General features: G+C 34.8%; 3 protein-coding genes across 4 annotated transcripts; 2 read left to right on the forward strand and 1 right to left on the reverse strand.

Annotated features, from left to right (window-relative positions):
* The first annotated feature begins 1,947 nt into the window (after nt 1–1,947).
* LOC143449278 (uncharacterized) lies at nt 1,948–7,425 on the forward strand. 2 transcript variants are annotated; one of them, XM_076949399.1, is made up of 11 exons: nt 1,948–2,142; nt 2,736–2,818; nt 3,114–3,140; nt 4,028–4,063; nt 4,146–4,368; nt 4,467–4,626; nt 4,933–5,071; nt 5,977–6,120; nt 6,255–6,343; nt 6,549–6,659; nt 6,883–7,425. In XM_076949399.1, the coding sequence occupies exons 1-11, from the start codon at nt 1,985–1,987 to the stop codon at nt 7,036–7,038; spliced, it is 1,326 nt and encodes a 441-aa protein (XP_076805514.1). In that variant the 5' UTR covers nt 1,948–1,984; the 3' UTR covers nt 7,039–7,425. The 2 variants fall into 2 exon arrangements, with proteins under 2 accessions (XP_076805514.1, XP_076805515.1); XM_076949400.1 differs by lacking the exon at nt 3,114–3,140.
* A 4,121-nt stretch (nt 7,426–11,546) lies between these two features.
* On the forward strand, nt 11,547–14,035 carry LOC143450185 (protein arginine N-methyltransferase 6-like). The gene is made up of 6 exons (XM_076950629.1): nt 11,547–11,828; nt 12,037–12,150; nt 12,264–12,424; nt 12,521–12,695; nt 12,809–12,955; nt 13,120–14,035. The coding sequence occupies exons 1-6, from the start codon at nt 11,616–11,618 to the stop codon at nt 13,603–13,605; spliced, it is 1,296 nt and encodes a 431-aa protein (XP_076806744.1). The 5' UTR covers nt 11,547–11,615; the 3' UTR covers nt 13,606–14,035.
* Nucleotides 14,020–16,522, reverse strand: LOC143450186 (tafazzin-like). The gene is made up of 5 exons (XM_076950630.1): nt 15,914–16,522; nt 15,533–15,687; nt 15,294–15,424; nt 14,942–15,066; nt 14,020–14,874 (listed from the first exon to the last, which is right to left on the reverse strand). The coding sequence occupies exons 1-5, from the start codon at nt 16,110–16,112 to the stop codon at nt 14,696–14,698; spliced, it is 789 nt and encodes a 262-aa protein (XP_076806745.1). The 5' UTR covers nt 16,113–16,522; the 3' UTR covers nt 14,020–14,695.

Here is a 16,522-nt window from a genome sequence, read left to right on the forward strand (position 1 = left end):
AGACACAAAATATGGGGGCGGGGTGGCCAAGGCCCCTTTCACCCCTTTGAAATATAGCCTACAGTAAGGCCTGAACAATACAATTTAGTGTTCAGCCACTCCATACAGGAAAATTTTTAAAACGACTACAAGTTGCCAACTTTAAACCTAAGAATTGAGTCCGAGATACAAATTTATACTGAACAATAGCTCGTGTAATTGGGTAATGCGAACAATTCTAAAGCATATAGTACCGAACTGTTTTTGATAGATTCTTTCTAAAGCAACTTAAAGTATAAGATATAATTCAATAAAACTAATCAAAATAAACACATTCCTCCTAAACACCTTTTTGTTTGACACATTTTGTAATCTTTGTGTTATGTGTTTAACATTTAAACGCCTAAAGCGTGGAAAAAGTGTACAATAGGCTTAAATCATTATTAAACGTGTAATGGATTGTGGTGTTTAACCCATAAAGTGTTTAAATTTTGTCAAATTAACAAAATTTATACACTTAAACACATAATTAAACACTTTAACATGTTTAAAGAAGTAAAATTGTGTTTAAATTTTAAACACATGAATGACAGTGTAGGATGGATTATATTATAAGCCGATTACTTTGCTTTATACAAGCAAACGATTTCGACATTTCTTGAAATGTTGATGGTATAATGGATCATACAACACGTACAAAAGGACATTTTGAAGACCTTGATTAAATTAGTCAAGATATTAAGTGTAAAGTTTAGCGAATTTATCACATTACGTAAGTTTAGTCCGTCGAAGAAAAACGCAAACCGAGGTAATTGATGTTTTTTTAGCGTCTTGTCAAAAAAATAAAAAAACTTTTTTGACCAAGGCGGTTTGTGTTCAAGCTTATCTTATCAGGCGTCGATATCGATCTTGATTTGAAATAGAGGAAATTTTCTGATGTTTGTGTCAAAGAATTATAAACAGAGTAAAGAAGTATATGCCACACACATAACGTGCTAGCAGCAATTGCGTTTGGGCATCCCTCAACTCCTTCATTTACCGAGATCCAGATGTTCGATAAAACAGTCTGTAGCAATTAGAGGGTAAGATTAATCGCGGGAATTTCTTAACAAGATTAAGCACAGCATTATTTGAAACAAACACTGGCAAGTTGTGTGTAAACGAAGAAACTGTAACTGTAATAAAATGCTTGTTTTGTGTAGTAAGTCAAGACAATCATTATTCTAGGCTATGTCTTTTCATCACCAAGACTACAACTATATTTCATCGACCTAGCAGCAATTTCCCACGTCATTGCAGTGCAGCAGTTCTTCAACATTCACATGTGCAGTAGATTACAAAGATTTAGCTCAATGTCGTCGTCGTGTCTGTCCGCAAGTTTGTTCAGAAACGCATTGAGTTGCAAATACTAAGAGTTCATCATGCTTTGATTCGGTTAATAATTTATACAACTTAAAGATAAACTAGGCTGTGATTAAAGTAATCCAAACAATCCTCGTTCAGTTACTTAGCAAAGTTTTAGAAATAAAAAGCAACCGCACGTGGCAATTATCACTTTAAACTTTTCGTCTGAACTCGCTATATAGGTCAATTCTATACATAAGATGATGAATGTCTGGTTGTGTATGCAGAATCATGGAAGGAAATTCTTTCGTGCAGAACTTTTCTAGAAAAAAATAGAAGTTTACCTCAGGCAACGAAATAAACCTATCTTGGCTGTCGACCTTTGGGTTTTGACAAACTGAGAAAATACCATGACGTAATAAATAGGAGGAGAAAGTTTTTGGAGCGTGACCTTGGCATATATAAGTCCTCGCCCAAGTATGGGGCTCACATAATTTTAATGGTACCCCGAAAGCACCCTGTCAGGATACAGATTGCATAAATAGCTTGGGAACAGCAGTCTTTGAGATGTGTTACATAAAGACAGGTTTTGTATTTTTTCTAACAATTGTTTGTAATAGACGCCCTGATTACTACAACACGCTGCTTTTTTATAAGAATTATGAAACTAATTGCTTTAGTTCTATTTGTGGTGGATATGACTTTGACTGGGGCACAGATCAGCCGAGTGCTGCATCGTTCTGGTGGGGTCATGGACAACTTTTCACCCAGCCGCTCGGAAGAAGCTTTCATCGTTGATTGTTTGAAGGGAGTTATATCGTAAGTCTTCTGCTTTGCGTACTTTAGGTTTTTCATGCACTTTTGATTTAACAATTATGCAACATTTGTTATCTTCGATTGAGGTGCTCAAAATAACCCTTTATCAGTGCTGCAATGCAACTATCAATGTACTGAAACCTACTATAATATAAGGACAATCAATACTATAAGTATATTATAAACTAAACTAATAACCTGGGGAATAAGATGCAGTTAACGTCAAGTTTGTGTTTGTAAAAGCTGATAAGCTAATGAATAATGATACATGTTTATGAAAGTAAAACTGTTCGTTTTTTGTTGCAATTTAATACATGGTGTTGTGGTGGTAACTTTGACGTTACCTTTCAGTTTACTGACGTCTTGAATATACCGTATAAATAGACATGAGCTTGCAAACGATGCGTCACCGCCTCTACATATACTTACGACCAGCGAATATACTTGGAGTCACGAATAACAAGCTCTTAATCACTATCTTTTCGACTTAGGATAAAACCAGTCATTCCCGTCAAATAGTTTTACAGGATACAGGTTTTTCATTTGTGGTAAACAAGCAAAGTAAATTGACACTACTTAAAACTTGTTTACAATAGAGACAACGACAGACGATGTCATGAAATGCGCGCGATGGCTCGAGATATGACGGTCAAGGACACAAGTCGCCACAGAATCAGGCGTAAGTGTAAACATTTGTTTTGTCGTCATTTGTTATTTACGTATAATTAAAGAACACACATGTGAGAAATTTTTGACTATTATACATCTAACAGTTTTCGCATCAACCTGTAATGTTACAGTGCTTCTATTTTAATCAACAAATTAAAACGTGCCGATATGACAGAAAACTAACTATTTGTACTATAGACCTCTCATAAACTTTGGTGTATTCTACTGTAGAAGTGCTCGAGGTTTTGCAAAAACAAACGCGAAGTTATTTCATCACGAGATTTTTAATAATATTTTTTGCACAGGTTTTTGTAAAGTCATATCAAAAACAGGTATAGAACGTGCTCAAATACAGCATGCAATTAATTAAAAAATCTGGAAATAATTTGTTGACTAATCCTGTTTATGTTTTTATGGACTAATCAGTTTGTGTAATGGTGTACAATAACGAATGAAAATTAATAATGTGATGATTTGTTTTTACCGATATTATAGCAGCAATAATCCCCTTTGAAATGTATTGCATATGGTGTAAAAATTAATACTAAATATATGATTAATTAATATTATTAATACTAAAACATTTTAGTATAGTACTATATAAAACACTATGCGTGTACTGTATGTAAGCCTGTAATGGTACCTACTGCATACGTTTTCAAATAAATAAAAATTCTCCTGTATATGTGCAGCATATTTTTCGTGATCAATTTGATTAATTTGGTAATTCTGTGATCACTTTTCATCTAAAATCTAAATGGTTATTAAATTTTAATCCATGACCATGCACTGGGAGACTTGATTATTTTTTGGCAAACAATGCTTCGTTTTTAAAATGCTTGTAAAATTTAAATAGTTTCTAATTTTTAACCCATATAATGCTTGCTATAAGATCAAAAATAAAAGTTGGTAGTTTCAAGTATTTCCTGAAAGTTGCAAATGCATAAGACCGACATTTACTTTGAATATTATAAGAGGCTATAAGTTATTAACATTAAGTGTGTAACAATTTAATGGAATACTTAAGTATAGTAATAAACCTTTTCAACATCAATAACCTATTAAAATATTTATGACTTATAGTGCACATAAAGTAAGTTATTGGAATTGAAATGATAAACCGTAATCGATTTTTTTTAAATATTAAATTATATTTCTAAATTTTAAAAGATATGAACTTTGTATTACAAAATCTGTTTTGACATTTTTTATGTTTCAGGAGACTTGGCGGCCTTGGAAATAGAATACATTACAAGTACGTCATAATGGTCTGGCATACATAAAGCATGTGACACAAAAATTTAATAAATTACCATACATATGCTGCATTATTACAGAGATAGTGGCGATGAAAAATCGAGACAACAGCGCAAAAAGAGACGCCATGAAAATGGTGGCATCTTGCTCCAGATTTGCATCCTCCACTCAACGAAAGTGGAAGAGTTTCTTCGATGCTCGCACGTCTTCTGATGACATTGAGGGCAAAACATTTCTTCCAACTAGACAGGAAACTGATGGAGACGTGATCGAAGTCGTTTTCAATGCTCCAGCGTTTAACTCGTAAGTTTTGTTGTAAAAATTTAAAACAAATAGGACAGGGAGACACGTTTCATTTTTTCTAACTCGTCAGTTTTAATGTTTACCGACTTCCGTAACAGGAGCAAATATTTGAATCATGATTTGGTGGCGGTAGATTTAGCCTTGCTGAGAGTGCCACCCTGTCAGATTGACGAGTATTATGGAAAATATTCGTTGGTCGTGAGAAAGTTTTCCCAGCAAGCGCAGGAATTCGAAACAGCTGTACACAGGAGCGAGCAGGTGCAATAATTTGTAAATACATGCCAGAACTGCTGCAAGTTTTTATGATTTTCCAGATAAGAACGATAATTTTTGCAAATGGACTCATACTAGTTATAAAACTCCCTAGTTTTCTCACGCTCAGTTACGAAAGCGTTTTATAAAGTTAATCTGTTAACCCCTTCCCAAAAACATCAGCTAACTTATAGGCGTTGACAATGTGACTTGTGTCCCTCCCCCACAGACAAGGGTATATAGTAATTTAAAGGAGTTTTAACTGTAGGTAACAAATCTATTACTTCCACTCAATATTTGTATAAATTGCAGTCATCCTGCCCAACTCTGGAGGGATATATGATGGTGGCCAGCCTGGATCGTGATGAATTGTCTCCATGGTTCTTCAAAATAGAGAATGAACAATTGAAACTGCAAGTACAAGTTGCTCCATTTCAGCAAATATTTTCAGGTATTTGCTACCTTTATTTGGTTATTTGCCTATTGTGGGGCTATGAAAAAAAAAGAGTACACATTTTTCGACAATGATGAGCCATTTAGCAATAATAAATAAAGAAGACGTCATTCTAAGCAAGAAGGAATAAAGATACCCTAACTTGAATTTCATTATAAACGTGTTGTTTGAGTAGAACCAATTTTTGTATTCAATTTTTACAAACGTCAAACGATTTGGTGCCACTAACTAATCCTCATATTAATTGCTTTTATCACTACACACAGCATTTGGTCCAAATTCCTATGAACGATTTATTACAAGCTAGAAATCATGTTAACCTACATTCCATCGCTTGTTTGAAAAAAATGCCACTGTTTGTTGTGAGTTCTTGCTCGTCTAGCTACATCTATGTTGTACGTTTCCGGGTATAGCGTCGGTATTACGTGGTTCGTAAAGCGGTTTTTCTTGTTGCTATAGACTCTAGAGCAGGGATGTCCAACCTGCGGCCCGCGGGCCACAGTGCGGCCCACCTGAGATTTTTGTGCGGCCCGCTAGTTATTTTCACTCCAAGTAGTATTTTGAACTTTGAATCTTAGCCTAAGTAAAATGTACCAGTCAGCTCTTTATGTATCCATTTTTCTTGAAATTTAATAGGTTATGCGGCCCAATGAATTATTTCAAGTGACAATGCGGCCCACTATAATAAAAGGTTGGACATCCCTGCTCTAGAGCTTGCGTAAGCTAAAATAAAAACTTCTTGTTTGAGGCAATTTTGAAATTTCAAAGTAAAAGTTACTCGCTTTACATTTGTTAAATTTATTGCAATGAGGTACTGAGATAAATTCTATGTTTTAGGACTTCATATGCTCGCTTAATAAGCTACACTAGTAAATACTGAACTCAAATTATTGCTTTTTCAGATAAAAACATTTCAGAACTGACAAACATTGTACAAAGAGCACTTTCCTTAACTTTTCACTTCCGAATTGGAAAGAATGCGCAACCAGCTGTTGTACATTCGATTGAAGATTTGTTTCCTTTTCATCTTGAGGATTTAAGTAATGGTACAAATGATTTTGGCATTATAGAATTAATAGATCAATGAACTTCCAATTTGTACGTATACAAAATATTTAGTTATTCATTTGACGTTTGTGCCTTAGCTGATAACTTCTGTCGATATGCATTATATTCGTAGGCAGGAGAAATCGGCGAGGGTTAAGGAGAAACACAGACAATCCAGAATGTGGCAGAAAAGATTATCATCTTGATCTACGTAAACCAGGGGTAAGACTTGTGAAATTCTTGTCATTGCATTTCAACATTTAAGATTTCACTGTACAATATGTATAGTCATTACTACTCCCTATTATAAACTAATTTTTACGTGATTTGCTTTTAAAATGCCCTAAGCTAAAAGTTTCTGTTTTCACATCTATGGCTTATAGACAGAATTTTTTGGTGGTTAATTTTAGTGTTTTGTGATATTCAGCTGAACATAGCATCTCCAGCAAGCTACAACGTGGGTGAATGCTACGGAAGATGTGAATATCCTTTGTCAAGTCATATGAATGCTACAAATCATTCGATCGTAATGAAACGGGTATGTTAACTGAATAAATACTGTATCAGCGAAATAACAATGTTTTTAATATATTTTATACGTTATTGTACACTGCAAAGAGAATAGTTTTGTCTCGCTACATATTGTGTACTGCCTATACTCTATGCAGGGCTACCCTGAACATGAACTTTTAAGTTAGGATCTTTACCTTTATGTAAGACTTTACAAGGATTTCTATGACCTTTATGATTAACATTAATAGGAAGAAATTCGGAACAGACGGCCTTCAGTCCCTCCCACCGTGGATTGTGTTCCCCTCGAATACTTTAAATTACATTACCTATACATTGATGACACCAATACTGTGGATGATGGCATCCTTAATGACTTCATAGTCAGACATTGTGGTTGTATTTAACAAGCATACTCGTATACAGGTTTCCGATCTGTGTAAAAAGTATGACAGATAAATATGGCTCACGTAGTCTGTGCAACCTGCTTGTGTACCATAATGATGCTGCCTACAAGCTTTATATTTTGTGCTGGTCCAACTTGCAACGGCCCATGTGTTCCTGCTATCAGTCAGTATTTATAGATGTGTTTTACTTGACCATTTCTCATAATCTTTTCTTTCGAACTTATAGCCTATGGTTACGATGTCCTAAGTATAGTAATATACTTCTGAAGTAAATTCTTTTAACAAAATTATGTTGATGTTTTGTGGTGAAGAGTTTTAACACTTTCTTTGGAGAATATTATCTGAAATTGTCGCCGGTTTGTAAAAATAAAACTTTTGGAACATCCATTTAGACGTCAGTATTTGATTTAAGACATTCTGTAATTGTCTGTTACGTGGGAAAAGTAGCAACACGATCGGACAGACTTTTCCGCCGTTTTTTATTGCTAGACATAATATTGTGACATCTTTATACCAAAAGTAGTCGCCTTTAAGTTTGTTTAGCTCCCTACAGTGTAAGAAACTTAAATGATGGAAAGCTAGAACAAAAAATGTAGCTTATGTGAAAAAAGTTACTTTTTGTCTTAAGATGTTGCTCGCAATCTGATTGCGACTTTACAGACCAGTTTGTTATAGCGATCGAAAAATAATTAAATAAATACATATTTTTTGTTATTACTTTAGTTTTAGAGATCAGCTAAACTCCTGAAAATTCAAGCTTGTGTAGTAAACAGCGTGGATGGAAAGATATATGTCGGGTACTATAAGGCGTGTGACTTTAAACTAAATATAAACTGTACTGATCAGTGGACTTTTTTGACAAGCTACATTGACAGTCGACAACTCTGTTCTTTTGTAGATTTGGTGTATAAATGATGGGCCTTGCAGCTTAATTCTTTAATTATACACAATCGCTATACTGTACATAGCTCTGTGTGTAAAGGAAATTAGAAAAACGATAAAACTTATAGAGGAAAAAGCTGTTTACACCCGCGGTATGCCACAGAGCAACTGATTATATGTTATGGTTAGATTCAGTATGTACATCAATTACAAATGTGTTAAGAAACTGATATCTAGTGATCCATTATTTCATTTCATAAATCCAGTTGCACTCTTATTCTTACCAATTTATTAGGTATTACTTTGCTAGTAGCTCATTTCAAAATCTTTGAGCTAAATATTACAGTATCATAACCCGCTAATTTAGTTTACCTGCGCAAGATATTTCACTGATACAGCACAAAACAACAGTAATTACAGATTGCCTTAAACATCGTACGGAAATTACGGATATTCAGATGTCTAACGATCCGAAATTGTCCTGCCGCCTGGCCCTGAATACTAGCTAGACCTTGCTGTTGGGCCACCTGTTTTTGTAAGCCGGTTGAAAACGCAGTTCGGACCGAGTGCAAGGTCTGCGTAAGTTGTGTTACTTTCAAATAGAGAAAGTAACGCCTAGTACTTAGCCTAAAAAGTGGTCATGGAAACGGTGAATTGGTCATTTTTTAAAAATTTTCATCATAACTCCAATGCGATAACATTTTTATAAGACATTGTTTTGCCAAAATCTTTGTAATTCTTTCCCATAAAAAATGTTGTAACTTCGTCGTTCCAAACTCTCACTGAACGTAGCGTGACTACGGAAAAAATTTGTGGATAATTCGGAAGTCATGATATATGACTGAATGCCACCGTCGGAATTATTGCAATGAAAAGACCGTTTTTCTTCAAGTCAAAAGTGTTTTCATGCCTCCACTTTCCACACGAAAAATCGACTTGCGCCTTGTCTTGGCGCAGTGGCTTTTTACTAAGACCAGTCGAAGAATTAAATTAGTGATTTGTATAAAAGATTATATCCTCCTGAATGCTTTAGAACATCCCACCTTATACAATTTCAGCAAAAACCCTTGCTTTCGTTGTAGGCCTACCTCAAATAAAAATTGCTTTTCCTCATCTTAAACAACAATAGTAAACGAACTAGATCCACCGTGTATGAAACCTTTGCTGAAAAATTATGCTTTTATTAAATGGTAAATATTAGCAAATATGTCTTCAAAAGAAATTTTATTAATTAATCACTTAACTCAAAACCAGATTTGAAGACTTTGAAACTAAAGATGTACAAAAAAAGTGACAATATAAACAAAAGAACGCAAGAAATCTTTCAAAATAACTGAAACGTTGAGTTTTTGGATACTTTCCAAATTTATATATTGTATTATAGATCCTAGAAGCAAATCAATAAAAAATGTTGGCAACAAATTATAAAAATTAAGGTATCTAAAAAGTTTAAAATTAATAAATGTAAACTAAATAAACGCTTGTAGCAACCCTGGATCAGCATAAATTCAAACTAAACGCCCAGTTCAATACGTCGGCCAAACTATAAACAGTTTTTCCAAAAGATGGACCTTAGCAATAGAGTCGTATGGAACAAATTTAAAATCTAGGGTATGTTCCTAGTATACAAGTACACAACCGGCCCGACACCTGGGTTACGGGACACAGCCCGGCTCAAACTTGACCGATAGAAATAAACTTGATATCGTTAAATTTGAGAAGAATTTTCATTGCTGGTAATGGCAATTGTTTTGGCAAAAATCTAACACAGCGTCACCCAGCGAGTCGTGAACTTCACCTATTTTGAGAGCGTAATATCTTACCATGTGGTGTCGCAATTTTTATCAGACGACAACGGAAGACACGAAATTGGGACTTCCCTTGTTTTTTTAAAGATTTCTAGGCCTTACGAGCCCGCATGGAAAGAAAGCTTTGTGCTTTGTGCACGTCCTGTGCTAAACCGAGCTATCTGGTGCATCAAATAGGTCAAAAAACTAATTTGTAAGCTAAATAATTATTCCGAAACAGGTACATGTGGTGCATACTCGCGCGTAACGGTGCTCACGTCTTTTCGCCTACTGGTGCACACCAGTCTTTGAAAATTACACTGTCCGGTGCCCAAAAAACTTACATTTCGTACTGGCTTCCGAGGTGGTTACATTTCAGTCCCATTTTAAGGGCAGGGGTTAAGGTAGGGGGATGTCATCTTACTGACCCCACAGTACGATCTACGATGTCATCAGAATGACGTCATAATTTGGTTACTTCGAGGTGGTTATGCACTTTTACACTAAACCAGAAACAGGATTCCGATCCTTGAGGTGGAGTTTCTTTTCACCATCCAGTCGTACTAATCTTAAACAATGTTGTATAGTGTAGTCGTTTTTTACCATGTCACCAAGCATATCTCTACATATCTTGTCAATTTTGTATAACTTATTACATATGCTTATAAGCATTTTTTAATTGTTGTAAATAGGCTATTGTATGTTGGGTTTAGTGGCCCTGCTAACCATTTTTTATGTTTTGGTTACATTATTCTTGCACGCTTTTAGCATTTGTGCTTTGCTGCTTTTTGCCGCTCATTGTTTGCTGGTGGAATTTTTATTTTATCTCTTTGTAATGGTTAGTATTTTATTTTTCAATCCCACACAGACAATGACGAAAAATAAACAATACTATACATTATGAATATGAAAAATGCCTAGTCTCAAATTAAAATGTCATAAATTCTAAATTTATTTAAAACCAATCCTTTAAGACCCAAACTGCTAACTTTCATAATGAAATCATCACTAAGAATTAATTTCCTTTTAAACTAACTTATATACTCATCTTTCTCGGCTAAAACAAAAAAGACAATGGCATCTGTACCATCGTGGTATCCACTGATACCAATCACCATTTGCTTTCGACACAAAAAAGTTAGAACTATCAGTAGGAAAGGGCCTATACGAACCCAAACCCGAATAAATTCGCCGAATATAGCTTGTGTGATAGATTTGGGCGAACCCGAATACAATGTTACAATAAAATTTATCAACATTGGTAAGAATTGACCATCTATTTTCCTTTCTAAGTTAAAGTAGAGTTAACATTTCTCATTGAAGGTTATTTATGTTTACAGGAATTTTGCCTTTTTAAATGCTGTTTGTTCAGTATTTTTCAGCAATTATGTATTGTTACAAGAAATGTTTGGAAACTTTTTGATGAAATTTTATAATTTGGTGCTCATACAAATAGATTCGGAGTTTGTCCAGGTCGACCTTTATGATATTCGCATTCGCACCTACCCAAATAATTGTCCTCGTGGTACATCCCTGCTATATAGTAAGGAGTCATAAAACTATGGACCGCGTGCTGGATCTGGCCCGCAAGATTTGTCCGGTCCACCTCACTGTGCTACAAATGAGCACATTTTATTGTAGCTTATTGAACAAAGCGGGTTTCCGGCCCGCAGTTGTCAATTCTCATGCTTATTTGGCCTTTTATGTAAAAAGTTTGGTGATGCATGCTTTGTACCAACAGGTAGAAATGAATGTATCCACAGAAATATGCGTTTTAATTTTTGACCTACAACATAGCATCTACTGTATGTCTGTATTTAATTACAATTACAAGTGCAGTTTTCGACTACATTTTCTTTTTCACAGTCTGTGACCAAAGCTAAGCTAATTTGTAATGCCACTGACTTAATGAGAATAAGCTTTTCATTTTCAACTATTAAGCTTGTTAAAATGGCGGGTCAGTTCAAACCTAAAAGACCAAAGCTGGCTCCTAACGCTGAAAAATCTTATTTTGAGTCCTATGCTGACATAACTGTGCATGAAGAGATGTTAGGGGATGATATACGCACCAATATTTACAAAAAAGCCTTATTTAATTCCAAAAACGCAATCAAGGACAAAGTAAGTTTACTACATACGTTTTACAATTTGTTTGCATCCTAGATTGGTGAAGTGTTGTTAAAAGGTATAATTTCCCCCACGACAAAGATCAAAAACATAAAACACTATACGAAGCTCATGTGCAAATTTTAGACATTTTCTTTAACCTTTGGTTTGTGATTAGAGATTACACTTCATAGATTAAAGTTTATCAATGAATGATTTACAGGTTGTTTTGGATGTTGGTGCTGGAACTGGGATCTTAAGTTGCTTCTGTGCGCAAGCTGGTGCTAAAAAAGTGTATGCAGTCGAGGCAAGCAGCATCGCTGAACAAGCTAAAAAGGTCTGCATTCATTGGCCATGTTGCAGCTGGTGCTAGTTGCAAGTACTGCATTTTTGCCTAGTTCTTTTCAACCCATGTCTTGTATATTGTTGCTTAACATTCAGTCTTATTAGGTTATTATGGCCAATGGCTTGCAAGATCAAATTGATGTTATCCAAGGTGTCATGGAAGACATTACATTGCCGGAAAAAGTTGATGTAATTGTCAGTGAATGGATGGGTTACTGTCTTCTCTACGAATCCATGCTTACATCTGTAATATCTGCTCGAGACAAGTATGATTACCGTACTTTTACTGATACGTTTGTAGAATACTTTCACAGCTCGTTTAATTGATACACAAACCTTTTTACTGTTTTTATATTTCAAAGGTGGCTAAAAGAAGGTGGCTTGTTGTTTCCAGATTCCGCTATGCTGTATATAGCCCCGATATGTGACGATGAGATTATGGTGGATAAAGTCAACTTCTGGAATGATATGGAAGAGGTTTATGGTGTTGACATGTCCTGCCTTTTACCATTTGCCAGGAGATCTCTTTCTAAAGAGGTTCGATAAGGAATTAATGGCATTTCATTACATGTAGCAATTACACAAAATTGGTTTTGTTTAAATTAGTAAGTAACGTTATGGCGTTGTTTTATGGACTTTTATATAAACAGGTCATGGTCAAATGTATATCATGTGAGAATGTGTTGTCTCATCCCCAGCTGCTGGCTCATTTTGATTTAAACAAGGTGTCCCACCATGACATTCAGGCTGTCCATCATAAATTTCAATTCAGCAGCTTTGGAATTGCAGATTTTCAGGTTCCCTTTGGACACTAGTTCATCAATTATTAATTGTCTGAAATAGTTCTGCATATCCTGTCTAGTCTTTTTATCAGATAGTTGAGCTTACATACAACCACTTTTGTCTAGTATTAACTGTCATGAGTACTGTGTTATATTTTAATGAATGATGTATTGTATAGGGATTTGCAGTCTGGTTTGATGTAGCGTTCTCTGCAAGTAACAGTGCAAAAATGAACCTCATTCGCCCAGGCATACTAAATGGAATATCCCAACAAATAAATGACCAACCACCAACACCACAAGGAACTGTGTGTAAACACGACGTATCAGACGCCTCAAAGTTAACAAATGAAGAACCAAAAGATTTGACTATGAAAAAATTCCGATCAGAAGCCAACACCGAAGATATTTCATCTCAAGCATTGATATTATCTACTTCACCTTACAAGCCAGAAACACACTGGAAACAATCATTGTTGTATTTAGATAGTGAGATTGAGGTTGCGCAAGACTCAACCATTGCTGGAACCATTACACTTAAACCATGTCTAAATAATTATCGTTTTCTGAGTATATCTCTCAAATGCGAAGTAGATAAGAAAAAGGAAATAGCTAAAACCTATCTAATGGGTTACGAATTGCCCAATAAGAATAAAGAAGAGTGAACATTTTAGGCATTTTTTCACTACATGCTCACATTTTCAAATTTTACAGTATGATATCACTGCCAGAATCTGGAACGTTCGTACCTCACATATGTTTCACAATCTTTACACTCAAAAAAAAACAACCACCAACTTGAATGCTTCGTTTCATGTACAAAATGATAGATTTGACCTAAATCAGCCTGCACCTTTGGATTTGAGATAATGACACAATTCATGAATTTTATAACTTGCGTATTCACTGTTTTTGGTTGTCTTGTTTTCGTGCATTTTGTATTGTCAACAAATCATAAGAATTTCCAAACTTATCCAGTCAGTTTTCCTATGTAGATACTGATTCTTTGCTGAGCAAATAGTTCCCTGTTAACCAGCATAGATCTTGTAATATCGTGCATGAATGTTGAAAGCGATAAATTCTTTCCTGTTTTTAAATTTTAATACATATCTGATCTTAAGCACATTTTGAAATTAGTATCAAACAGAAATTAATTTCAGATGCAATTTTGTGCATGTTTCAGGAAATGTAGTCTCTATCAAGGAATTATTTAGCACAAGTGATACGAAACACCAGGAAGTCAAGAAAGTAAATCCTGAATGAATGTGGGCTATCAGTAATAAAGAAAAGCGAAAGTTTTATACTGCAATTCCAATAACACTTCACCTGTGTTAAGTTTTTACACTTTTCTACAAAACCACCATAATAAAATTTTGCAAGTGAAGAACCCAGAACTTGTAAGTTCTGGTACAAGGATTGAAGATTAAAAAAATCAATGCCGATTGTTTATGGCATTGACAGCCATGCCCCCTACTTGATTAAAAGGAAATAATAAGCGCACTAACAACTGTGTTTTATTACAAAGGAGAACTGCATAGACATAAGAACAGCAAATATACATTATGCATGCCATGGCCTTAAATATTACGCACATATATTTGAACTTAAGCATAAACTGCCATAACCGTTTTACAAGAACCAAGAAATATTTTACAAATTTGACCTATTACAAACATAATTTTGAATATACTGTATTTGTTTAATATATTACGAATGAAAAATTTGAAAGTTTTGACTTATCAATAAAAATTAGTACTATCTTTTCCTAGCATTATGAAGTTTGGTTGCTTCAGCTTTTAAACACTGCAAAGTTTCCTGAATGACATCTGTAATTATTTTCCGTTTTTCCATTGCAGTATGCCCTAACTTGTTACAGTTCTCCAATTGTGCTGTGAAGTCCATTGGCTCTCCAATTAAAATAGTCACCTTTTGACCTGTTAAATGTAAACAGATCTTGAAACAAGTTGGAAGAGATGTGATAAATATGAAATAAATACCTACCAACACGTGGAATGTACCACCTTGAAGAAGGTGGTAAAATATCATCAACTCCTAAATGATAAAAAGGCACTACAATTGGTACATGCTTGCATTCACTTATCAGTCTTCCCACTCCCCACTTCAACCTGGTAATCAATTTTATAGTTAATTAGATTTGATTTTAATTATGATCATCACCATTATTTTAGTCCATAATGCTTTATCGAAGCAAGTTTTACTCTGAAAAGTTAATGTTGTGTTACCCGTTCAAAGATGCATCATGAGCGATAATACAAGCTATGATTGGTTCATCTAAATGAATTGTAGACTACTTTATAGTCAAGACACAAGATGTCCTTAGTTAAAGCCGTACCTTATCCAGGACTTTTCCATGTTAACTTTTCCTTCTGGAAAAACCTGGGCCCATTCCCCTCTGTTCAAATTTTTCAGAATAAAATCCATGCCTCGCTGATAGACACCATCACCTCTCACAATAGGTACACACTGAGACAGAAACATGATAAAGCTACTAACCGTTAGCAAGCTCTTTCAAAACATGTGGTTAAAATTTAATCTCAAACTTAGCACAAATGAGATGGGGTTCATGCTTACCCTGCCCAAACCGAAGAAATTTCCATGCCATGCTTTGGTGAAGCAAATATCATGCGCTGCTGGAACCCATCTTAGTTTGTGTGGTGTGAAAAATGTGCTCCAAGGAAGCATTCCACATAAAATTGGGTCATCAATGCAGCTGTAATGGTTTGCCACTAAAATTGTGATCAATAGTTACTTAAAATTGGGCACAAAATAATTAATTATGTAATGGTAAATGCCAATAGGAATAATGAAACATACAGCTTTACTTTAATTTTATCGCTTCTGCATTAGGCTACAAAGCACAATGCCATAGATATATGAGGAACAAACTTACAGATCACAATCATTGGTACTAATATGTATTACAATGTATTAAGTCTGCAAGAAATAACTTACCAGTAACAAGTGCTTTGCCTTTGTCTCTTTTCAACACAGCATCATCAAGATAATGTTTCTGATAAACCTTTGTTGAATTTGCCCAAGTTAACCATATTCTACTAAGAATACCAACAGTTGACACTGCGGCATAGCTGGGCAATTTCCACCACCATGGAAATGGGGTATTTGGAAATGGCCATTTATACTTTTCAATCATCCAAAAACAATAAACAATCACTTTTCTATAGTAATACAGAGTGACCAAACTATCTGCTTTGGAAAGCACAGACCTATTTTAAAGCATGGTATACTAAAATCTCTACCGTCCATGGCAGCAAAAGCTACATATAGAAATTATGATTGATCTTGGTTTTAACTTATCATAGGATAAGCTGTGAAATAACGCTGCAATAAATCATAGAGGAAAGTTTAGTACACTGCATTATGAGACATATCAATGTGCACTTTAAACTGTTCATCCTCACATTAATTCATGATAAAATAATGAAACAATTTGGAATGCCCATTTATTAAAAATATTTAACAAAGAACTGATACTCCAGTGCGTATTAACTGATACTGATACTCCAGTTTATCTTTGGTACACACGATTTCTAGTAAAAAAAC

The sequence above is a fragment of the Clavelina lepadiformis genome, chromosome 3 (genome assembly GCF_947623445.1).
Source record: "Clavelina lepadiformis chromosome 3, kaClaLepa1.1, whole genome shotgun sequence".
Lineage (NCBI taxonomy): Eukaryota > Metazoa > Chordata > Ascidiacea > Aplousobranchia > Clavelinidae > Clavelina > Clavelina lepadiformis.